This window comes from Heterocephalus glaber, unplaced genomic scaffold (assembly GCF_053883595.1).
Source record: "Heterocephalus glaber isolate CG9 unplaced genomic scaffold, H.glaber_assembly_v1.0 deba00001472, whole genome shotgun sequence".
Classification (NCBI taxonomy): domain Eukaryota; kingdom Metazoa; phylum Chordata; class Mammalia; order Rodentia; family Bathyergidae; genus Heterocephalus; species Heterocephalus glaber.
The window spans coordinates 14,549,318-14,574,667 of record NW_028258315.1 but is presented as its reverse complement, the minus strand read 5'-3'; the positions used below and the strand labels follow the sequence as shown (position 1 = coordinate 14,574,667).

Below are 25,350 nucleotides of genomic sequence, written 5' to 3'. Positions count from 1 at the left end.
TGTGAACAGAAGAGACAGAAAGATTTTGATGTAAAGAAGTTCTCCACACATGGCCCCAATTAAACGGAGTAATTGGACTGGTTTCTTTAAGCATTCACCACAGTGAACCATGTTAGGAAATTGTATTGTACTCGGATACAAATAGCTTTACGTTAATGAACAGAGACAGATATATTGATTTGTATACACATACTCTGAAAGTTAAATGGCCTATAGACAAATGTTTTCACACCATAGTAAGCCAAATCTTTAAATCTAAAGGCTGGTATTTTGATTGAGGGTCACTTCACTCCTGAGGAGATCGGGTTTGCTTCCAATGAGGGGTGAAAAAGAAATGGGGAAGAAGTGCTTGGAAACATCTCTTCCTGCACCCAGTGGAGAGGTGGAAAGCTACACTTTTCCGAGGAGGAATTCACATTTCCATCTCTGGGGAGTTGGACCGAGACAGTGCTGCCCTTGGCTCTCCACATAAGCTATTCAGATCTTTGAGGGCGCGTCCCTCAAGGCAACCCATGCAAAGGGCCTTGAAAATCCTCACTGCAAGCCAGGCATGGTGGCTCACGCCTATAATCCCAGCTCTCGAGAGGCTGAGGCAGGAGGATTGCTTCGAGTTCCAGGCCAGCCTGAACTACAAAGGGAGACCCTGCCTCAAAAAAACAAAAGAAAGAAAGGAAATCCTCACTGCAGGCTCTTGCCTGTAGTTTCCAGTTGCCCTGGCTCACTAGCACATCTGTGCCCAGCCCCCTCAGGAGAAACCAGCTGCCTCCCTTAAGTGCAGCCAGGACTGAAGTATTTTAACATCCAGTACGTAAAAATGCTTTGTGTTCTTCAGAGAAAGGAGTTAGCAAATATAAGAAGGGTGATCTTTGAAAAGCTCTTGTTGCAATGGCAAGGAAGACCCATAATTGGGGAAAAACATTCCCTTTGACCTGTTTCAAGGGCCCTTCTCCCATACCCAGAGTCCCCAATCTTGCTAACTATTCCAAATAAAGAAGGACAAACACAGGTAAGTACCAAAAAGGAGTCCTTGATGTCTGCAAAAGTTACAGGCTATTCTGGGGTTACAGGGTGTCTGACCTGAGCTGCCAGGGTTCTGAAGCCCTAACTTTGAAAGAGAAAGAAGAGACAGAAGGGCCACTCCAGAAGGCCAGCCCCAAAGGTCTGGGAGCAGAGAAACAAAGGGCAAGAAAGAAAGAGTGATCGAGACCTTCAAGCCTGGACAGAACTAACTCCTAAATTCCAAGACATTCTCCCTGTCCCAGAGCCCCAGAACAAATGGAAACGGAGGTAGAGAAACACTGTAAATACACAAGAAATAAATGTGTTGCAGGAAACTAAGAGATCCACGGCGAGTTTCTGATACGGAGCCAGATATTTAAATATAAGCTTCATGGTGTTACAATGCAGCCCGACTTGGGCAAGACACAGGCTCCATCAACTGGCTGGCATTAAAGCCTTGTTACTGTACAAAAGCTGCACTTGCTCCCTGGAGCCCGTTCAACTCTGAGTTACTATTGTCTAAAAACCATGGAACGTCTGCCAACCTGTGTCAACAGTTCAAAGGGATTGTACTGCAGCCTGTGTGGGTGCTGGAACCTGGCTTGCCCTGAGCCAGAACAGCAAACCCACTCAGCCTCAGCCTCCATGAGGGAAGCCCAAGAGTGCCGCAAGGACACAGGAGGTGCAGCACGGAAGCTCCACCATCTCCTTGGGCTGGGAAGCAGCTCCTCCTACCAGAAGCCAACATCAAGTGGCATTCTTGGGACAAAAACCCGGACAGCAGTCTCTGAGCACTGCACCTAGCCATCCTGATCAAGTTCTACTGCTTTACTGTATTTTGTTTGCCAAACCCTTCTGGGAAATTTTAACCAGCAAAACTTCTCTCTCAACTTATTTAAAGAAACTTATAAATGGGATAAAGCCAAATGGATATTCTTCGTTTTCTACAGAAGAATTTAAATTCTCAAGTCATAGAACTTTTTTTCAATCACAATTTGTTTGCCACTGTCCCAACATCTAAAAATGTGAATCCACTGTGTTGCAAGGATATAAAATACATAAGCAACAGACTTGGATAAATCTGTCTTTTAAAAACATGTTATTTAACTATGTTCCTGATAACTTAAGATGCTGAAGTTTAAAAGGCTGTAAGACCTTTATGAGAATATAAAGGTCAGGGCAACAGAAAGACCATAAATCAGGAGGAATGGTTTTTGTCACTGAAAAATGGTTTCCTGGCTCTCTCACCCCCAAAGGAGCCTGGGAAAGAACAGATCACTGGATGAGTCCCTGCCTGGCCAGTTGGCTCTAAGATGCTGCAGCTGTCAACCTGCCTGAGGCGGCCCTGGGAGGAATATCTGGGCAAATGGGCTCACAGGATCCATCTCCCTCAAGAAACAAAGCCAAGCACAGAACCGAGTATTATCCACAGATGGGACAAGCACTAACTCTTGTAGCAACATTAACAGAACGTCTCTGCAATGGGTTTTGTAAAACTCTCCATTCAAAAGGTAATGAGCTCTAAAAGGTCATCCACATCTGAACTAAATGATAAAAATTCACCCATGGATTCGAGACAGGAATCCACAGGGTGAGAGAAAGACACCCTGAAAATGTGCGTGTGAGTTAAACCAGCCTACACCCCATTAACACAACCAATTACCCGTTACAGAAAATTAGCAACTATTGGAATAAAAACATCAGGAGAGAAAAACAGAAAAAAGAAACAGAAATGGCATGTATAATACAGAAACCCTAGCACTGTAATATGTTTTCAAGGCTGTTCAAGCAAGTACCTTAGCTCTTATTCTGTTAGACTCCAGCGCCTCCACTCAACTTTTTTTTTTTTTTTTTTTTTGTACTGGGGAGTGAACTCGGGTCCTTGCGCTTGTGCAGCAGGCGGCGAAACCACTGAGCTAAATCCCCGGCCCTCCACTCAACTTTTAGTCAGGTAAACAAATGGCTTTCAGAACTTCCATCTGCACATCTTACAGGCTCCAGGCAAAACTTGCCCAGTGACAAAGATTCCCCTTAAGACATATAACTAAATTTAGCTAAAATCATCAAATACCGAACAGTTCAGCAAACTGTTCAGCAGTCCAGCGTACAATGTGTGTAATATAAACAAAGTGCAGCCAGTTACAGAAAACTTTACCATAGCTTCTGAAAATGAAATACATTCCATAAGATTTGGCTACAACTGCAGGAGTATTTCCTTTAAAAGAGCTGGGAGCCATGAGGTCACAATAGGATAGCAGTCAGAAACACACCAAATAGCTGGGTGTGATGGCACACCCCTATAATCCCAGGTATAGGGAGGCTGAGGCAGGAGGATCTCTGTGAGTTCAAGGCCAGCCTGGGCTGCATAGTGAATTCAAGGCCAGCCTGAACTACACAGCAAGTCAATGTCTCAAAAAACAAAGCAAAAAAGAACACAGCAAATGCCAGGCACTGTTTACCACCTCATTTACTCTGAACAGATTTTTTTAACATCTTCCTAAGTTGTAATTCACATACTATGTAACTTGCCCGTTTAAAGTGCAGAGGTCAGTGAATTTTAGCATGGTGAAACCATCACTGTGAGGCAAGGTTTAAACCTCTTCCTTACCCCAAAAAGAAGCCTCATACCAATTAGTGAGTCACTCTGCAACTCCTACCCTCCCATAATCCTAAGGGCTTTTTAGTCAGCAGGTGTTGAGAGCATTTTATAAAAGGAGAAAGAGAAGCTGGACGAGACTAAATAACTGGCCTCAGGACACCTGGTTAGGAGGAGGTACCAGGGCCAGGAGCTTCTCTTGTACCACCAGGTGCATCTCCTAACCAGGACACAAAACAGGTAAGGGGATGGGGCTCTATTCCCCCCACACCAAACTGGTGGGGCCCTGGGCCAGCTGCCCTAAGTGTTTATGTACATCCCAAGGTGCTGAGTGGACCAGCGGAACAAATACTTTAGGAAAGTGAGAAGAAAAACAGGTCAGGCAATTACACTGACAAGCAGCAATTACTGGAGATCTCCTACCTTGAAAGAGCTCCCAGAACAGTTCTGGTGAGACGGAAAATGTCAAACCAGCCAGCAGTAATAGCAGCCTCACCAACACCCTGGTCATGTGTCATCTGAGACACATGAACTTTCTGGGATTCTCTCATCAATTCTAAGGCTGTCCCAGGCATCCAGATCTTTCCAATCACCTGTGTTAATCACATTGACCTACGCTAACGGATTCTTACCAAAAGTTTAGAGGCAAAGGCACTCTGCCGATCCTTGTTAAAGGAACCTAAAGCACAGAAACGTTGCCTGTGGTTGGAGCCACAAGCAGCTCAGTTTCTATTATGTGTTCTAAACCTCATGCCAAGCGGCCTCTAACAAACACACCCCAAATGTGGAGGGGGTGTGGTTGGGAATACATATATTTTATAACCAGACACTACAAGCCTGCTGCTCTTCGAATTCTAACTCTTTTGGGATCTTAGGCTCCCCGAAGTCACCAGCCTCAGTAGAAAAAATATAGCTGCTGAAGTGAAGAGGTGACGAAGTCATCCCATGGCAACTTTGACTGGCGATGAAAGCATGTCAGTCAGGGAACAGAGCCAAGTGAGACCCTGGGCCTGCTGCACACACCCCCTCCACCAGAAAAAGGGGGGCCCTCAAAGCACCTCAAAGACAACCACAGAGCACAAATGCAGTAAACTCATCCAAATGACTGCTTTTTGGCCCTTACACGACATGCCCCCAGTGTGAATCCAAAAGCAATTAAATCATCCCAGCTGGGAGTGCAATGACACGTTTTAAAAGTCTTCTGAGAAATATCTCCCTTCAGAAAAAGATGTACACAAAGAGAAACAATGATCTCTCCTATTCTTTCCAATCTTCGTAAGGGGTGGGGGGAGCATTTGAAGAATATACAACATATGACTGATTTAACCAATGAACTTTCACCAAATTCTCTACTGCAAAAGGTAACAACGGACTCACCACAAGGACAATACTGAGGAAAAAGCCAAAGCCAAATTTATTCCAAATTCATTTATTAATTCCTTTTATCTACTGCGCTTACCCCATTGGAGAAAATAACCAAAAAGGAATACTTTTCAAAAACTAAGGCATTTCAAATATCAACTTCTTTTACACACACAAAGCAGTGTTTTGATTACTGTTTTATTTCCCTATAGTAATTACCTAAGGGCTTTATTGTCAAGATCATTTAAGGTTCTGTATATGCATGATCATTTTCCAAAGTTGATGAGCTATCAAAATGGAAGTTGCTGGAGGCATTGTTATTGTAACCCTTGACTTTTAGTCCAAGGTTAAAAGCTTGGGCAATGTTGTCCAAGTCATTTCAGATTATGTATTTTAACAGACAAATCCAATTCCACTAGGATGTTCAGTGGCTGGCAAATGAGAACATGAGGGTCCTGGGTAATGTTTGCAAAACCAAGCTGTCTGAGGACACCTAGCTCTTACAGGGGACTACTGAGGCCCCAGGCTTCTCGATGCAAGAACAGATAGGCCTAACGAGCCGGTGTGAGATGCTGCACAAAGGGGATGTGCTCTCTCAGCCACCTCCCTCTACGCAGCCAAGTGTCCTGGCGCCATGCCCTAAGCACTCTCCTGCTCAGTTTTAGGAGAAAACAAAATAAAGCAGGACACATCACTGTCAGTCTAGGTTCTAGATTCGTCAAAGTAACAGCAGAAATAAAGCTCTTCTCCTGAACACACGCTCTAAATTAAGAATTGTGGTCAAAGCTACCCCAGCCATAAAGTAATTCACCTTCCATATTCTCTCTTCTGTGCATGATGTAATAACACTGCAGGGGGGTTGACACCGGCTGCTGGAGTTCCTGAGCTGCACCAACAGCTTCAACACACAAAAAAGGGGCAAAGTACCAATGTGACAAGAGAAGTAATAAAAACAAAAACAAAAACAACAACAACAACAACAACAACAACAAAACCACTTGCTCTCCCCTCTCTTTTGGGAAAGCAGCCACAATTCTGAGGAGATGCTTGACCTTATCCTGACTCTTCCTGTTAGAAAACCTATGTGAACGTGTGCAGCTTCCTCACATCCGGGGCCTAGAACCAAGAAGATGGAGACTACCGATCTCTATAGCTCAGTGCTTGGAAAATGAAGGAATGAAACAGGGGAGGGGAGGGGAAGAGTCTTCTGACTCACAAAAAATGCCCAATTTTCCTTCTACACAGCTAGAGAACCCGAGGCACAAGTTTGTCTCTGTACATTCACCAGGAGCACCCTAAGGTTAAGGATGGATGGAGGTGGGAGGCAGGAGAACGCCCCGTGCAGGACAGAGCAGCAGGCTGAATTTGGGAACTGTCACACTCAGGCCTTCGACCCATTCTGGTCCAAGTCCGACTGCCAGCTAGAGGCTCAGGGACTCTCTGTGGATACCACTGAATTAGGCAGCAACTAGGCATCCATGCCCTGAGAATCTAGCATGCCCTGGGGCACTGAAGAGGTGGCACCACATCCTCAACTCCAGGCAGAGAGAACAATCCTGGGAACCCCATGGCCTGCCACACCTCAGATCCTGCTGTAGTCCGGATCTGGAATGTAACCCAGAATCCATGTATTAAAAGGCTTGGTCCCAACCCATGGGGCCACAGCGGGTGGTGGAACCTTTAAAAGATGTGGCCTCTCTGGAAGCCCTCCCGCCATCTGGGAACGTGCTCTTCCAGGAATACTAGGGCCCCGGGCCCTCCTTGTTCTCTCTTTTTGCTTCCTGGTTGCCATGAGGTGAGTGCCATTTTCCAACCACGGCTCCCACCATGATGAGCTGCCTCACCACAGGGTCAAAAGCATCTGGGTCACTCAGCCAGGGACTGAAACTTTCAGAGCTGTGGACTGACTGGGAGCTTTTTAAGTTAATTGTGAAAGGTTTTTGTTTTTAAGTCATGGAAAGCTGACCAACACAGGCCCTTGAAAACAGTAAAAGTGCCAGGAACAGGCCCAAGTTCTGGCTAAGTCAGGGGCCTTGCCTTGCATTTCCTCACAGGCACTAACATCAACCATCTACCCAGTTTCTTTTTGAAAAAAAAAAACAAAAAAAAACTATTGGCGGAACCTCACAAAGAACCTTCTATTGTAAGTGAGCCAAGAGTACAGGAATACCTCTTTCATCTTATTACATAGTATATTAAATACTCCCTTTCATATCAATGGCAGTCATAAGGAAATCCCATTACGATGGAAATCTGGGGAATTCTGCTCAAAATTTACAAAGAAATGGACCTTGGTTAAGTTTACAAGGAAAGAACTTTTATCTGCCACAGGAATTGTCACCAACATCAGAGGATTTTTATGTAAATGACTAGTCTTAGGGTTTACTGCTGCAATACAAATCTGATTGAAATGGGCAACAGTATACCAATTTTGCTATGGGTTATAAAATAAGAAAAAAAATGTGAAGAGGTGAAAAAAGGTGGTATAAAAATGTTTCCACTTAAAAAATGTACCCTGGGGCCGGGGATTTAGCTCAGTGGTTCCACCACCTGCCTCACAAGCACAAGGTCCCGAGTTTGATCCCCGGTACCAAAAAAGAAAAGAAAATGTACTCTGTCTCAGGAGAAGAATGGATTGTAGGGACAGCCTTTTAGTCACAACGAACAGGCAATCCTGGAAAGTCAATTCCCCTGTACACATGGCAATAGGCATCATCCGGCATGAGGAATCTGAAAGATACTGTACTACTGGCATACCTGAGAGAGCCTCCGTATTTCTTTCTCTTCAACCAGCGAACAAACAAATGCATGTTCACCCATCCCACCCTCCTGGACTCACAGAGTAGAAGAGTCAGGAAAACTAAATGCCTTGCCCAAGAACACTGCACTAATAAGTACCTAAAAGGGGTGCATGGAAGCCAAGCATGATGGCACATGCCTGTAATCCCAGTACTTGTGAGGCAGAGGTAGGAGGGTCCCAAATTCGAGGCTAGCCTGGACTACATGCCACCTTACCTCAAAAAAAGGGTGAGGAAGATTGAAAATAGCTCCTTACAACTGTATGATGACAAAGGCAATCAGAGAAATCAAACAACAACAAAAAGACATCAAACACGTATGCTGGGAAACTTGGTATTATAGTTTTAATTTACTGGAAATGGCTGGGGAAAGGGCAATGATGCACATGAAAATCTTCTACAGCTGAATGTTTAGTTTTCAAAGACCACTATACTACAGTTTTATAAGGTTGAATGGTAAGCTTCTAATAGTGTCAATAACTCCTCGCTACTACTGAAAATATTCTCTTCAGGGATATTTAGCATCCTTACATTCAACTAGTACCTCTTGCCTGGTGACTTACTCCCAAGCATCACAAGTACTTGCTTTAATAAATTCCTGAGGTCAGTTGACTACATGTCATCTAGCTTCTTTATATAGAAGTACATGCAAAGTACAAGGTAAGGCAGCACAGCTGGCTGTGTACAGAGATCTCAGTGTTTTGCTGAAATACTGACTAAATCTGAGGCTAAAATAAATATGCCTTCTACAAAGCCAGCTTCTCTGTATCAACAGTACCACCATCCTGGCTGGGTCATCTGAAATTGGAGGAGCCTTCCACATGCTCCACATATTTCTAGGCTGGAATCAGCCCATTCCCTCCACTGGATTCATGAGAAAACAATGCTATTCTATGGACTGTTGCCATTTAGCTTCCAAGGACATTAAAGCCATGGGGCAAGAGAACAACTACAGACCTAAGGAGAGCTGTCACTGTCTACTGGATAGGATAGCGGTGACTACACCATCAAGAGAGTGGGACTGTCTGAGTGTTCATCCTTATAGCAGAATGGTGTATGGGCCAAAGCACTGGACAAGGAATTTCACAACCTTGAGTCTTGATTGCAATTGTGGCCATTGTTGGTGACAGATACAAGACTAGACACAAACCTGCCATTTTATAAAGCAGGAAAAGTGCCTGCTTGACCACGTCACACTGACTGTTGTACAGGACATGGACTCAAAAGAGAATGGAGACGAGCCCTCAAATCACACAATCACACAAGGGAGCGGGTGCCTGAGAGACCCTTGCTAGGACACAAACAGAGAATCTACCTGGCAACTGCGAGCCTGTTTACATGAGCAGACTATAGAGACGTTTCACTTACGCCCTGCCTTACAAATGAGGAGAAACATTAAGCAATTTGCTCAAAGGCAGACAGCTACATAAAAGGACACATTAGCAGTAAACCTCCTGGAGATAATGTGGATAATAGAATGAACAAATAATTCTAGTTAATATACGAGCAGGTTAGGGTTTGAAAAGGGCCCTCCACTTCTGATTTCTCCAAGTCTCAAAACAAGCACAGAAGGTTTGCAGTCTGAGTGCAGTTGGTCCCTTGATTAAACCTAGCTGCTCGCTACTGGTCCCTTTCCTTTCATTCCTCCAGGCTGACTTCTGTAAAGGAGAAGAAGTGGGGAGGGAGGGGGAGACCGAGCAGAAGAGCAGAAACTCAGGAGAGGCGGCAAGAAGGACCTAGTGGGTTCTCACCTAAGGTGCCCCTCACTGACTTCCTGCTACTCCAACCACAGTGGAGTCAAAGATGCTCAAGGGACACTAGAATTCATTACTACACAAGAAGAACTCAACAGTTTTCTGGAATTGTTCATATTAACAAATCCCCAAGATGAAAAGGCTGAGCCTATTTCAATCACCACAGTATTATTTTCTCTCAAATATCAAACGTGTGAAATAGCAAAACTCAAAATTCTCCAAAAGTACGAGTTGACCTGTGTGTGCATACAAATACACACAGATGTACTGACAGATGCAGAGGTGAAGGATGGACTCTCCTTCATCTCTAATGACAGTGACAGTGAATCCATGTGGAACTGTTATCCTCCTCCCTCAGGTGAGAGTGCTGCCAACTCATTACCCTTATCCCACACCGATCCTAGACTCCCCCGCCTTCACACAATCAGCCTGAGGCTCATGTGGTACTGAAGACCTGTGTACCTGAAGATGATGGCATCTGGCATTCTAAGTTGAATCGATGCAAAAACCACTTAGTGAACCCTGTGTCTCCTCAGCAAGCTCAAATAAGAGGAGACAGCAAACAAGGGGCGGGAACTCATCAGCAGGGTGGGCGAAACTGCTGTCCAAGTGCAGCAGGGGTGACGAGCAGCCCGGTGAACAGAGCAGTCAGATACTACACTGAGGAAATCATCATCACCGTCTGGCACTGCAGAACAGACGAGTGCAATTTCACTTTATTCACACTTATTTACTCTTTGATTCTCTCCAATTAAACCAAGTAAGAAAAGCAAAAATTTACATTCCTTCCTCAAGATGGAAAAACAAATCCTCACAGCTTCTTCCTATGCTGTTATCTCAAAAAACTCATCTGTGCTGACAGCTTCAACCCACAGCTCATCTGTTCATCCTCTGTGGTTTTGTCGTCTTTCACCATCGCCACAAACTCACCAAACATTAAGGTTCCTAGCTACCCCCACACCTAATTAACCCCCACCCTTTTACCTTTGCCCCTGCCTCGAGACCCTGGAGAAGAGATGGACTGCTGTATCTGTCCAAGTCCAGATTCCTTTCATTTTAGTTTTGCTTTCTGAGACAAGGTCTCACTATGTACCCAGTTTGGCCTCAAATTCACAGCGATCCTCCTGCCTCAGCCTCTGAAGTGCTGGGATTACAAGCATGGACCACCATGCCCACTCCCAGGTCCAGATTCTTATCAGCTCTTCCTGGATGGAATCTTCAATCTTCCAACTCTAATCTCATTTTTCCTTTTACTGCAAACTAATTCTGCTGCCAGAGGAATTGTTCTGACCTTGACCTAGCTCACCTGATTTCCGTATCTGAAACCACTGATGGTTCCCTATTCTCCATATTAGGACTTTTCCACCTGCCCCCTGTAATCGGCTCCCTCCAGAGCTTCCAGGCCCCCACAGCACCCCCCGTCACACACACACACACACACACACACACACACGCACACGCACACGCACACACGCGCCCCCCAACCCTCCTCCATCCCGTAAGGCAACATGGCACCACTCCTGCTATTCCTCCCTGAATGCTCATCCACACGCCTGGACCTGCCTTCCAGCTCAGACATACAGCGCTCCTTCAACCACAGAGAGCTTCCCGATGACTACAGTAAGTAACAAGCTTTTCCCAAAAATGCTTAAATTTAGTTACCGTTGTGTATTAGTCCCACCTCCCCGATTAACCTCCAAGTCCTTAAAAAAAGGCTCACTTGTGTCCTCCATCATGTCTAGGTATCATCCAAACAGCCATAAACAAGAGAACGGGACAGGTGAATATCATTAGGTTGACAAAGCAGAAAAACCCAAGGCAGATTTGCACTGCTGTTTAAGCCCTGCTTGTCCTGAGCATGTTCTTGCCATGGAGTCCACAAAGACATGTAGGAGCTCAGTGCTTAGCTGCTAAGGAAAAAAGGAAGAACCTCCCTTTGCCACTTGTAACCTCTCACCCTCCAGAGCCTCCTATGCAAGTCCTAAACAAAGTGCATCTACTGGGGCTGCTGAGAGGGGCTCAAATGAAAGAAAATGGCCAAAAGTCTCCGACCACCATTCTGTTTTCCCTCCTGTTCCTGTCCCCTTCCCCCTGTGCCATGATATTCTAATCAGTTACTATGGTCTCTCACAGCCACCTCTGCAACTGCTATACCTACACCTTCCTTTTTAGACAGGTGCATGGTATTTTGGTCAACCATGGATTCCATGTATGACTTGGTCCCCTAAGACTATAATAAAGCTGGAAAGTTCCCATCACCCACTGCCACTGTAGCCATCACGCCATTATTGTTCAACTCAAACATCTGTGGTGATGCTGTTGTCGCTACTAACCCCACTGTGATGCCAGTTATGTAAATGTATAGCTCAGTTATATGTACAGTGCCTACTACCTGATAATGATATGAGAATTTAAGTATATGTCATCCATGTAAAAAGTTTCCCGTAAAATGAACTTATGAAGTGTCACAGCAGCAGGCAGGATCATATATCCTGCATTCACATTACTTGATAGCATCAAGAAGCCCTGTTGAGTGACTGGCTATATCATCTGGCTTTGTGTGAGTATATTCTGGCAAAACAATACCACATAGTAACGTATTTCTTAGAACATGCGTAAAGGATGCGTGATTATATTTATATCCTCCTGTGTACGGTGACACGACAAACTACTAGTCCATTGTTACGTCTGGCCAGGTAACTGGCTGCAATTACAAATTTCCAAAGTGCTTCCTCATCTTCATTTTCCTTCATGAAATCTTCACTGTTGAGGCTACCTTAAGTTGTTTCAGAGCACAACTCTAATAAGTCACTTCCGCACTGCAAAATGGCTTATCACTTTCCATAGCCAACTTAAATAGCATGAGCTGTCTATCTCTGATTGCCTTGTTTCTACCTTTTATTCTCCTCCTCTCCCTCTACCCACTAATCTTGGGGGGAAAATCAGTTGGCTTCACGGTGTGTGTGTGTGTGTGTGTGTGTGTGTATACACACACATATACACACATTCTCAATTTCACAGGGAGAATAAGTGTTTGCTTTTTACACTGTATCTACCTGCTCAAATCATAATTATAAAAACTGACACCAAAGTTTTGACAAAATCCTGACCATCCCCATTCAGATATGGCCATTCCCTCTTCTGATGCTTGTTACCTCCAGCTCTTGCAGAATTCATCTGCATTTCCATAACATAACGACATCTGCTCTCGCCTTAATCTCTGCATCTAGAACACCCTGGACTGTTCTGTGCTGCAGTAATTATCTCTTTGCTCATAAAGGATCTGGCACTCAGGGAGGCATTCACAACTGGGTTTACTATCACCCAGCTACAGCCTTCCATCTCTCCATTCTCCATTCTCCATTCTCGAGGGATGACCTCTTTCAGCTCCTTCACCCAAAGCTCACATTTCATTTTCACAACCCAAAGACAGTGGTGGACCTACCGTGCCCATTGTGAACATGCTTGTGGGTTTTTCCCTTCCTGGGGGTTGACTGGCATGAAGATGAAGCATTGTTGGTGGCTGTTTTGATATCTTCTGCCTCATCATCTTCCTCCTCCACATCCTCCTCATCCTGAGAGCTTCCAAAATACACCATACTGTTAGGCAGCGCAGGAGAACCTGGTGGATTGAGAAAGACACCCCATCAACACTGGCTGTGACATTCACCCCCTCTAGGAGGCACAACCCAGCGGAGACATGTACACAGTTACAGACCGGACTCAGGCAAGCACAGAAAAAACAAAGCCATTCATCTCTCCTGCCACTCTTATTTTTTAAATATCCCCCACAAAGTACGACTCCGCCTCATCCTTTGAACAGACCAAGTAAAATCCGCCCAGCAGGACAATAATGGCATTTACCAAATATAACACATCAAAATTTTAAATCCTTATCTGAATAGCTCCTCAAGGAAAAACAAAAGCCTACCAAGGAGCAAACCGAGTAAGAAAATGTAAGTAAAAACATCTACCTATATTAGTGAGAAAGAGACTAGGCTACGTTATGCATTTAACTTCTAGACTTTAACAGTATAAGAGAGGGGAAAGTAGCAAAAACCTAATTTAACTCTCTTCCTCCACCTGGCAGGGCTAGGCCTGAACCTAGGGCCTTGCACACTCTAGGCAAGTGCTCTACCACTGAGCTATACCCCAAGCCCCAACTTCTGTGAGGTCACTGCCTTATATTCCTAACGGGTGAGTGACCTACATGGATTCCCAAAAACCCTAATGCACTTAAAAGCTATATTGATGTTACAGTCAGAGTCACAGAGTGTAAAATTATTATTTTGTTTTGTTTTATTTTGAGACAGGGTGTTACTATGCAGGTCAAACTGGCTTTGAACTCTATATATAGCCCAAGCTGGCCTTGAACTTGCGGAGATCCTCCTGTAAGCCTCCGCCTCCCAAGTGCTGGGATTATAGGCATGTGCCACCAGGTCTGGCCAGAATGTAAAATCAGTAAAATAAATTCCTGTACAACACTAACTAAAACTGCCAGATTTAAAAAGAAAACACAACAACCTCCTCAAAGAAGAACACATATTCTTCACTCCTTTTGTATGTTAACTGACCTATAAGAAATAAATTTTTTTAATTGGTCCATATTTCATTAACCACTCCAACGAGCCCTTATTCACAAAATTAACTGGGTTAAATAAATAGCAGACACACAAGTTGTAAAATGACTCATACTAGAGATAAGGTACTGGGGCAAGAGACAACTGCTAGACAAACAAGTTTTCGTGAATTACAGTCCTAAAAAGCTAAAAAGTCATAAATAACTACAAAAAATATATACGCAGAGGGAAGAAGGGGCACAGAGATGGGGAGGGCAGTGTACTGGACACGGGCCAGGACAGACTGTGACCCGGTCCTCAGACCATGGGAGACGTGGGGAGGCATTCCTGCAAGTTAAAAATAAAAACACACAGCTTGTCAATCTGTATGTGCCTGTCAAGTCAGACACCAGGCTTACAAGAGTACATTAAGGCTTTGCTTTCACTGTTCTTCTCCCCGCCACCGCGCCAGAGTCCAAGGGGGAGAGGGGTCCCCCCAGACAAGTAAACCCACCTCTCATACACCCCTTCCTCAAATGGTGTTGTTTCTATACTTAGGTAAAACAACAGGCCCAGAAGAAGGTCAATGTTACGTTAATTCCTCCTTTTCAGACAAGGACAATTGAGAAGAGACAGCATCAAGTCACTGGTATAACATTTGAGACCAGAGGCAGCTAACTCCAAAAATAATCTCCTCTGATCTTTTTCCCATTATTTCTCTAAGAGCTACTATCAAGTACCAGAAGAACTCAAAATTTTCTTCTCCTGTCCAACTTTCCAATGCATGAGCTGTCACTCCAATAAGATCAGCATCAGTAAAGTAATCCATGTGCTCTCCTCAAATGGAGACTTCACATTTTTCAAATGCTTAAAAACCATGCCTGTGCAGCTTGGGAACTACAGAGATAAAGATGAACAAGTAGGAAGAGGGGGCTATACAGTGGCAAACCCACAAACCCATTTACCCCAAAAGTAAAATCTACCCTAACAGATACCTCCTGCCCTTTCCACCTGCTGCAGTCACCCCCATGAACAACCAGCCTTCACAGTCCCAGATGTTCTGAGGGGCAAAGCACTCAGTAGAACTGAAATTCCAACAGGAGACAGGCTGCAAAAGACCTTTTCTGGATAGCATGATTCCTTTTGGTCTGACAAAAGCCATTCCCTTGTTTTTGTTTTGCTTATTTCTCGGCTCTGATCATTTCCATTTAGAAGGAGGTTCTTAAACCTGATGCTGACTTTGGGGAAAATCATTTCATCAAACAAGAGTGAGTGTGTGTGTGTGTGTGTGTGTGTGCGTGCAAAATTAAAGAGTTAGGAATTTTCCCCCACAAAAAGGTGACAGAAGAAACTATCTAGTCACATTTCCACTGAACAAAATATGTATTTTTGTTCTACTGGTTTTATAATTAATGCAAGCCTAGGTAGAAAAAGAAAAGTCACCACCCATTTTAACTTCTTCTTTATAGGAAGTTTTCACCCAAGAAGCACATCCCCCAATGTAAGCAGGGTACCACGACAGCCAGATTACTTTACCATAGGACCAACTCATGTTCCATGTACATGTATGATGTAGGATGTTACATGCCAAAAACCAGACTATCATGGGGGAACTTCCATATTTGGAAGTTTTGGACGTTTCTATTTAAGTTTCCTTCTTTTGTCCAACAGAAGGGATAGGTTAAATAATCTTAGGAGTTCCCTCCAGATCAAAATGTCCATGCTGAATTTATCTTAAATACAGCCCTTCTGTACTGAATCTTGGATGCACAGAGTAGTGGAAGGAAACAGAAAGGCAGATGACCATTAAAAACAATGAGGGTTTGTGTGTAGATTCTGCAGCATCTTCTGCAGCCAGCTGTGCCATTTCCCGAAGGCAAGCAGCACTGGGAAAGAGAGGAGGGGGGAAGGGTCGGGGATGCACTTCAGGCTGGGAGCCAGCACCCCTCCAGCCTTCCTCTGGCCCTCAAGAGATAAGGCAATAAGCCCTGCAACAGCGGCCATCAGCGAATAATGTGAAAGTAGGGCAATAAGAGCTGATAAAAATCTTCTGTCTCAAAGAGAATCAGAAAAATTCACATGGAAGAGATAAAAAATAAGCAAGGAATTAACTTGCACTTACTGGATCTGTTGAGGATTCTGTAAACCTCAAACCCTATAGAAGCAGCATGGAGCCATTCACAGTCCTTACACTCAAGATGGTGAGAGAAGGCGGTGAACATCAAGTTTATGTTCCAAAGAACTAACTAGGAGAAAACATATCGATGCTCAGTTCAGCCTGCATGTTTTGTTAATACCCTAAAGGCAGTGTGGACTGACTAGTCAGCTTCTGTTACAGTGATGGAATGCCCGACACAGGCTACTTATGAAAAAAGATTTACCTCACAGTCTTGGGAGGTTCAAAGTTCATATAGTGTGCACAGGCATAGGCTCTGGCAAGGGCCCTGCTGTGGGTGTTACCTCAGAAGGGGAATCCTAAGCGAAGGCAGAAACTAGAGAAAGGCGAGTAGGGTTCAGCCTGTTCCTTTTACAACAACCCTCTCAGGAGAGCTACGAAAAGCTATCCACACCCTTCAGGGGGCATGATCCCCAGCAAGCCCTTAGCACTTCCCACTAAGCCCCACATCCCCACACCAAGGCAAGCCCAGAGACCTAGCATCCACTCCTATGGATCCTCGGGAGAACACCACATCCACACCTTAGCAAAGGATAAGGCAATTTCTTCAACCAAAACACCAAAACAAAAATGATCTTAGGAACAGTTTTTGAGGTTCCTTTTTTGGTTTTTGGAACCCAGGGACTCACACATGCCCAGCAAGCTCTCTACCACTGACCTATATTTCTGGGCCCAATGGATTTGCTTCAGCAGCCCCTCAGCAAGACAGAGACTAACTGAAATGGAAACAGAAGACCAAGAAGGAGCAGAGAATTTTGGGTCAACCTGCTTTCAAACCAAAAGGTGATAACAATACAATCCAGAGATGCCACAGGACATGATTTCTTCTAAGTATGGACACAGGAGAATAAAAGCAGATTGCTTTTAACTAAAAAAATGATTCTAGTTTTATTTAGGTGGCTAACGTGTTGGTCTGGACCTAAAGGTACCATGAAACAAAAACGATAATGATGGGTTCCCCAGCCAGATGAGAAACAGCTTTCCCGGAGAAGAGAAACTAGAAAAAAAGGACTTAAGCTCAATGAACTCTAGCTGAGGAAGCCAGTTCACCACCACCAGAGGAGGGGTGTCCTTAGTTCCACTGTTAGTCTTGTGCCAGTTCTCCCCTGTGGCAGGTACCCATTAAGGCCAACACTAGCCCAGTGAGCTGAATGTGGCCTCACTGTCCTTCTAAGGTAGGCATCTTCTTGCAAGAAGCCACTGCCAATCCATTCACGAGCCATTCAACGGGAAGGGCAACTATGAACGATTAGCAGAACAGCATTTCCCCTAGAAGGCACAGACCTCCAGAATTTGGCTGAGCCCTCCTACCCATACATGTCATTAACCTTGCCAGTCAAACTGATGCAGGTACAAAAGACTAAATTCTTGAATAACACACAGTGTTACCACATGGCTGCTGAAAAATCCCTCTAGGGGTCTGGCTGGCATGTCTACATGCAAACCCACAGAGAGGCTGACACTACATATAATGCTGGCAAAACTGAAGTGAAAGCAGGCTTCTGCTCTCTTGTCAGGATAAAATCTATTAAGATCATCTTGTAGCCTTTGCAAAGTAAAAATGATTAAGATGAGAGAGAAAAATGGTGACCACTGTAGAATATTACCTAGAAAACAGCTAGCTCAAATATGTAAGAGGGGAGAATTCCCATCTTGAAAACCACTTAATATAGAAAATACTTATTTTCTCTTCACCTAGATACAAGTTTGGTTATTTACTTATCAATAAGTGCTGAGGAGGAAGAGGAACCTGTTGTTTTTAGAAACAAAAGATATTTTTAAACCCTCAAAACACAGCAGTCTGGGCTATTTGTTACTATCAGAGGGAAAATCATTCCTTACTCCTCATTGTAACAAGGGGTAACTGGGTCTATTCCAAATTATACTGATGCTGAGTCAACACAAAGTTAAATTAATATTTAGGATTTGGAAAGAGCAAAGTGGGTGCTTTTAAAATTTTTGTTATGTAATAATTTACAACTTGTAAATCCTGCACATAAGGGCCAGCTTCATATCTAGAAATGTATTAAGGAAACGTCACTCTTCAGAATGTCAGACGGGGGCCGGGGATGTAGCTCGGCAGTACAGCGCCTACCTGGCAGGTGTGAGACCCTGAGTTCAATTCCAAGTACCAAAGAAAAAGGTCAGGGGGAAGAATGTTTTGAAAAGCTCACCGTGGGTCCAGCATTCAAGAAAATGAGAAGAGAGCTGCAAAGATAACTAACAGGAAGACACAGCTGAGAGACAGGTGACGCACAACCAGAAAATACGCCTGGAAGGAGACCTAATTCCTTTCCACAGCAGGACTCACCTGCAGCCTGCTCTATACCACTGGCAAGGACGGCGAAACAAGGTGGTCTTAGAAAGGGCTTGGTGGGCACCTCTTGTGAGCCAGATTCTCCCATTGTTAAGACTGTCCATGTTGGGCCGGGGATTTAGCTCTACGGTTTCACCGCCTGCTGTGCAAGCGCAAGGACCTGAGTTCGATCCCCAGTACCACAAAAAAGAAAAAAAAAAAGAAAAGACTGTCTGTGTTAAGGCAAAAGCTCCATTAAAACACAGCCTTCTTTGGGCCATCAATTAGCGGGCGGCTGACTCATCACATGGGCTTACATCATAGGTATCTCTCCATTACAAACTCTGTAGTTTGAAGGAAGTAATCAATGAGGGGTGAATGTTTTAGAGGCTTTTGAGTTGTAGGGCTTATTTGGAAGAGGGGCCATACTCACTGATAATAAATATAGTTTTCTATTAAAATTATAGGCAATTTTCTCTTGATTATTCGAGTGTATTAGCAAATATGGAAAAAAAAATCTGAACTTGGATCAGATGAGAGGAATCAGGAGTACGGAATTCATCTGCATTTTGCCAAAGCTGTATTTCATTACTTTTCAGAATTAGCTGGCAATGTCTCCACAATATTTACTGAAGTGCAAACCAAATGTTTTCATCTGGACAAAAATCAAACTGTGGTATGTTACAACCACAACAGAAATCATTCTAATCCAAAAAGCTTGCTTTCTCTAATTTGGGCTTTGGTTTCTATAAAGTCAAATTCCTCTCCATAAATTATGTACACAGACAAGCCCTCCTTCCCATTATCTTCCCTCCATCCACCAGTTCTTAATCTTAACAAGCCAAACATAGCTCTGCTCTATTTTGGAAAGACCCTAAAGGGATTCCCTTGTACAGTCATTTAGCTGGAGAATCATATTCTCCTGTTAACCCAGTAAACATGGGAGTGGGCCCACTCGGTTCACATTTCTTGGGATTCAACTTAGGATACACAAACAGAATGAGAAGTAATCAGTCCCTACTACCATATTAAATTTAAAAGAAAATAAAAACTTTCAAAGGGAACTGGTAGAGACTAGGGAGGGGAAAGAGGAATAGTTATCTACTGATTTCCTGAGATGGAGGAGAAGCTACAGAAGGCAGCAATTCCAACAACTCCCTTAGTTCACTAATGCAGGGCTCCAAATAGACCACATGCCTGCTTACACATTCGTTCACGTACGTAAACATGAAGTTTCCCTTGAGGACGACCAGACAACTGTAGCACAATGCATGCAATCTCCTGGTCAGCCTTTATGACTCCCAAGAGAAGTATCCATCTAAAGCCAGGCCTCAACAAGCAAATGTGTAGCAGGGCTCAGGGGAACAGCCTGCCATGCCAAAGACTGCAAACAGAGCCCCAAAGGAGGAGCTATCTGTCCAATAATGCCCATCCTTGAGTTGGATTTTTAAAAATTCTTTCTTTTTTAAAAATTGTGTTTCTTTCTAACATGTGCATACCCAAAAAGAGATGCCAACTATTGAAATGACTCTACAGAAATAAAAACTCTAGAATGAGGCTTCAGTTCTGAGAGTCAGTAGCTTCTGAGAGTCATAAGAGTCACATTCCTGCCTGCACAATGGATATACTATCTTCAGCCAAAACAACTGTTATGACCCAAAAGGTTTAAGGTAATGTATGCAAAGGCACTCTATACAACTCACAGTAACGTGGTATTATTAGGCTAACTCGTAGGCTTCCATGACTATAAAATGCCATTCTCTGTAAAGGAGAGAGCAAAGGCTAGGTATTTCCCCTATCTTCTTTCCCAAATGCGAAGATAAGCAGACTAGTGGGGCCCAGGAGTGTGGAAATGCTAAATGCACTCAAGGGTTACAGAAAGCCAGACACTGAAGCCACATGACAGTGAAAAACTTTCAGCTGTGTAACTTTTTCTTCAGGAAAAAACTATACCTGAGGTAATACAGGGCCCATCCGGGACACTGGCCTAAATGCAACATGCACCCAGATGTGTCTGAGCCCCAATATAGGAAACTCCCCACGTTATGGCAAGACCCCAAACACAAGACCTGGGTAATGAGAATGTCATAGGCTCCCCTTCTCCCCCAACACCAGTGTAGCAAAAAGCCTTTCCCAATGTCCTCTGCACAGCAGGCTGAAAACACACACAAATGTTCCTCCAACCAAACACCATGAGATCTGTGGCTCTCTCAGTCTTGACTGAATACACAAATCACACCATATAGCAGTCACCTCAGTGCAACCTACATAACCTCTAGCCATCACAGTATTATCTCACCTTAAAGAGCAGAACCAAGTTAGAAAGTTAAATTCACCAAAGGCCAATCATTACAAATCACCAAAGTCTATGTGCAACCTCAAAGCCATGCAAATCCTCCTCGGATCTCCACAGGCACACAGAGTCCTCATCTTTCCTGCAGGACGCGGGGACACCAAGGAGCCAGCAAGGTAACAGCACTGTCAACACCGAAAAGATTTGTCTCCGTCTACCTTTCTCTCAGTGGATTTCAAAAAGCATAGGACATACTAAGAGACTCTCTGAGTTAGACACTGAGGAGGACAGGGATGAACCTGAGACAGGCAGGGAAAGGGGGACCTGCTTCATCTGCCGCAAGGGCCGGCAAGCTCAGAGGCCAGGCAGCTTGGAGAAAGGCCAACCCTCCCAGCCAAACCTCTTGGCGCCTTCACTGATGAAGGTCACAGAGCAATTAAAAGTGATCCATCCTTCTCCTCCTCTGCTCAAGAATTCCAAGGTTTCATATTTCTTCATTACTGGCTGATAAACTATCCTAGCAAATAAATCTCTTGCTCAGCAGAACTGAAACACGGGAGTAGGGGGAGGAGACCAAGCGTACAAGGGACAAAGAGCTGGTTTGCTTTGGACAAAACATAGGGTGAGGTGGCCTTGGGACTTTCAAGGAAGTAGTGACACCACTTTCACTGTTGCCAGTCTCAAAAATTAAGATGCAACTCCACCAAAAGCATTGTGTAACACGGTGACCGTGTGCCTCCCTCCCCAAAGAGCTTCTATAATATAAAGTATTCCCATCCTGCTCAAGGAAGTTCATTATTAGTGCCGTAGTGTTTCTTGCAATTGGGAGATTACTTAATTGCTTTCTAGCAAGTTAATCCCCTTTTATTCTGTGACCTCTAAATCACCCCAGACTTTTGCATTTGCCCTACTTATGTTCTCCTCAATGCTGAAGACCAGCCAGGAATAAATCAAAATATGTGCTCCTTGCCAGTGAGAGCCTCACAGCACACTCCATGGGCCAACTGTCCTGTCACCTGTGGTGCCTTCGACTGCCCCGCCTCAATAGCACATGTAGCCCCCTTTTGCTTCAGTGCAAACTCTGTGCAAACTCACTACGGAAGAACAGGTAAATGCACAGGACTGACTGTTGCTGGCACTTTGCTGGGGGGCCTGTTTCACATCATTAGCTTTGGTCCACCTCCCCAGCATGCTACAGAAACTAGAAAACCCATTTTATAGATGAGGAAAGTTTGGCCGAGATAAATCTAAGTCATCTGGAAGAATCTTCTGGGATCTGATAGCCTTCTGCCTGCACGTGTATTTTAACTCGCCATAATGGCCTTCGTTCAGCATCATTTATCAAAATGTGGCCAGAATCAGCTTCCCAACCTGCGAGGCATATTCAGTCACCTCTTAGCTGAGAAACCTCAGTGGTAGTGCCCCAACATCTAACCCAGGGCCTGTAGGATCTAACCTGCACCCTAATTTCTCTGCTGTAACTGCAAGCCCTCTAAGTAGCAAACCCCAACAACAACTCATCCCAAGAAGAAGCCATGCCTAGCAGAGGCCTCGGGGGTATTTCTTCCCAGCCCATAGCCTTTCTGCAAAGGTTTCTAATATACCTAAAAGCAGCTCAAATGTCCCTTCCTTTCAGCAGCATCTCAGTCCGTGAGGGTCAGAGTGCCTATGGTTCACACCCCTGGCATGCACACTTCTATTACCATATCCTCCATCCTCTATTTCATCTACGAGCTGATTCTGCTTTCCCAGATCTAATCTCAGTTTTCTGAGGGTCTAGCATATAAAAAGGGTTCAATAAAGATTTGCTGAATTAATCAGCAACTGAATGACAGCTGATCATGGAAGATTCTCTAAGACAGGGCAAACAAAAGGCAGGCAGTCCTCAAACAAGACTGCACTGTTTCATAATGGTAGCACCGAGGATATGCACTAGGAGCACCCTGGCCCCATCCCCACCCCTCCCCACCCCCCCAGCAAAGGCTCTCCTCCCAGGCCAGGTTGGGACATTGATCTGTGACAGCTTGGTCCTAAGAACGAACTGTGTGTTGGTGTGCATGCTTCAGGAGTCCCCTTTGGGAATTCCCCTCGTTTGCAAGACCCCATAAAGAGAAAAATGTAAATAAGAGAATCATTTAACCTGCCATGGCTCTGCTGCATTAAGCTCTTTTAAATCTCTTAATAATTATAGTCAGAACAAAGAGAAGAAGACAGAACTCATTAAGAATAACGAGACTGGTGACAGGAAATACAGCGATGGTTCGAATCACTGCACGCAGCACAGATACAAACTCCCTTCCCCGTGTGTAACCAGGGAAGATACTAATTATGCCTCTGGCAAGAGACATGTGGACTCCTTCAAAGCAGCTATTTAAAGATAAATACATGGCAGGCAAACACTTCAGTCCCTGCTGCACTGCTCATTCCATCCCCTTTCCCTGTAGAAATTCTAGGCAATGGCATTAAATAGAAGAGGAAAGAGCCTTGCCAAACTTGGCTGATAAGACTGCCAGGTGCCTTAAGACTCAATCTTAACAAATCTCTCAGCTCTTTAACCCAGAATGATTAGTTGGCTCATTATCTACACTAATCCCAGTAATAATGGTATAGAGTTCCCCTACCACCCATCTTAAGGTTCCTGTTAAAGATACTGATGGTTAAACTTGATTGTGTCAGTTCATCTGGGAGCCATTCAGGAGCTTGGTAGAGCACACTTCTGAGTGTGCCTGGGTAGGTCATGGAGGTGTGACAACAGGGACTATGTCCCATCTTGGCCTCCTCTTCTTCACCCCTCCACCCTTGCTCTGCCTCCCACTGTACCCTTGCTTTACTCCACCATGCCCTTCTGCCATATTGTTTCTGCCTTGGAGCCAGCTGACCTTAGACTGAATCCCCTTAAAACATGAGCCAAAAGAGGAAGAAAAGCTGCAAAGGGGAAGGGTAAGTGGGAAGGGTAGGGGAAAGGAAAGAAGGGAAAGGAACTAACATAAGAAAATGAAAAAAAATGGAAACAAAGTCTTTGTAAATAGAGAGGGGGCAGGGGTTGAAGGGAGGGCAGGGGAATGGGGAAAAAATAAGAATCAAGACCTATTATGTTAAGGTACAAATCTCCAATGATGAATGTTATTATACTATATACCTAAAATGTACCAATAAAATTTTTTTAAAAATTAAAAAAAAAAACATGAGCCAAATTTACCTTACCCTTTAGGTTGCGAGTGTCAAGTGTTCGTGTTCAGCCACAGGAAAAGTGACTGAAAGAGGTATTTAATGGGATTTCTAGAAGAAGGCATGGTCTTGGGCCCTCTAGCCATCACTAATGGACAACAAGAAAGCTTAAACTCCATTGCTGTCTTTCCCGAAGTCTGATCACTTACTCTCTCACATCCACATTCCAAATCAGCACCAAGATTATTATAATACTTGGGGACTAGAGAAAAGAATGACTCTTAATCCTTGACCACAAATGTCACTTCCAGATCTTTGATGTGATCCTTTCATTTTTCTGTAGCTAGACCTCTGCCATACTGGGAATCGTACTCAGGACCTTGTACTTGCAGGCAGGCATGGTGCCACTGAGCTAAATGCCCAGCCCTAGCCTTTCTTTCCCGTAAATAATGGGCTTATTGAAGACTGCCATCCTTAGCCCTAACACTGCCCATTGTCACCCAAAGGTGACAGAATAACTGTACTCTGTATGTGCCACATGAGGTTCAGGGTTCTAACAGGCCCCATGTGGTTTGAAATTGACACCAAAAAAGATGAAACAATTAGAAGGTAGGTGTTAAGAATATGAATCAGACTCACAACTGTCACCTTTGTCTGAAAAGGCTCTTGAGGAAGCCAAGATTTCACTGAGGATATTCATCATTACAAGCTGTTGATATCAAATACTTAGGAATCTAAACATAAATCAGGAATTAGATAAATTACAAAACATCCACAAAATGGAACACTGTTTAATTGGTAAAATATGACAGACAAGTATTTGCGAGATAATAAAAAAGAGAAAAACAGAATACAATACCCTTTCGGGAAGTTACATGTACTATATACACGCACACAGAAGGCTTCCTCAGTACATTAGCTGTAGGTGTTCACCAAGGAGACAGCTAACAATGGCTCTCTCTGAGAAATAGAAAGGAGGCTATATTGAGTTTACTCTTTGCCTGTTTTTCTGCTGATATTTCCAAGAGGAGTAAAAAATACTTCTATGACACAGATAAAAAGGTTAACACCTTAGTTTTTGTAAGTTAAAATTGAAATATGTTTCTATTCGATTTCCAAGGTCATAAACACATAACATATATCACCTGTCATTTTGGGCTTTCACAGACAGAACAGGTACACCTGAACTAATGAAAGATGAAATGCTGACTCACTTTTAATACTGCTTCTCTATAAAATGATAGGAGGAACAGTAAGAGTGCAGTAAGAATCTTTACTGTACACTAGCTAAAAACAAACCCTTCATTATTTTCTGGCTCATAAATGGAGAAATAAATACCAAGACTCAG

The 25,350-nt window shown here is 44.0% G+C and overlaps 1 protein-coding gene across 5 annotated transcripts in view; it reads right to left on the bottom strand.

Moving 5' to 3' along the window:
• The window catches only part of Jarid2 (jumonji and AT-rich interaction domain containing 2), a 253,956-nt gene that overhangs the window by 41,125 nt on the left and 187,481 nt on the right, over positions 1–25,350 (bottom strand). For all 5 annotated transcript variants that reach the window (XM_021260621.2, XM_087181178.1, XM_087181181.1 and 2 more), the window contains one exon: positions 12,955–13,131. In XM_021260621.2, the coding sequence (XP_021116280.2) occupies positions 12,955–13,131 (177 nt within the window). The remainder of the gene's footprint in view (positions 1–12,954; positions 13,132–25,350) is intronic.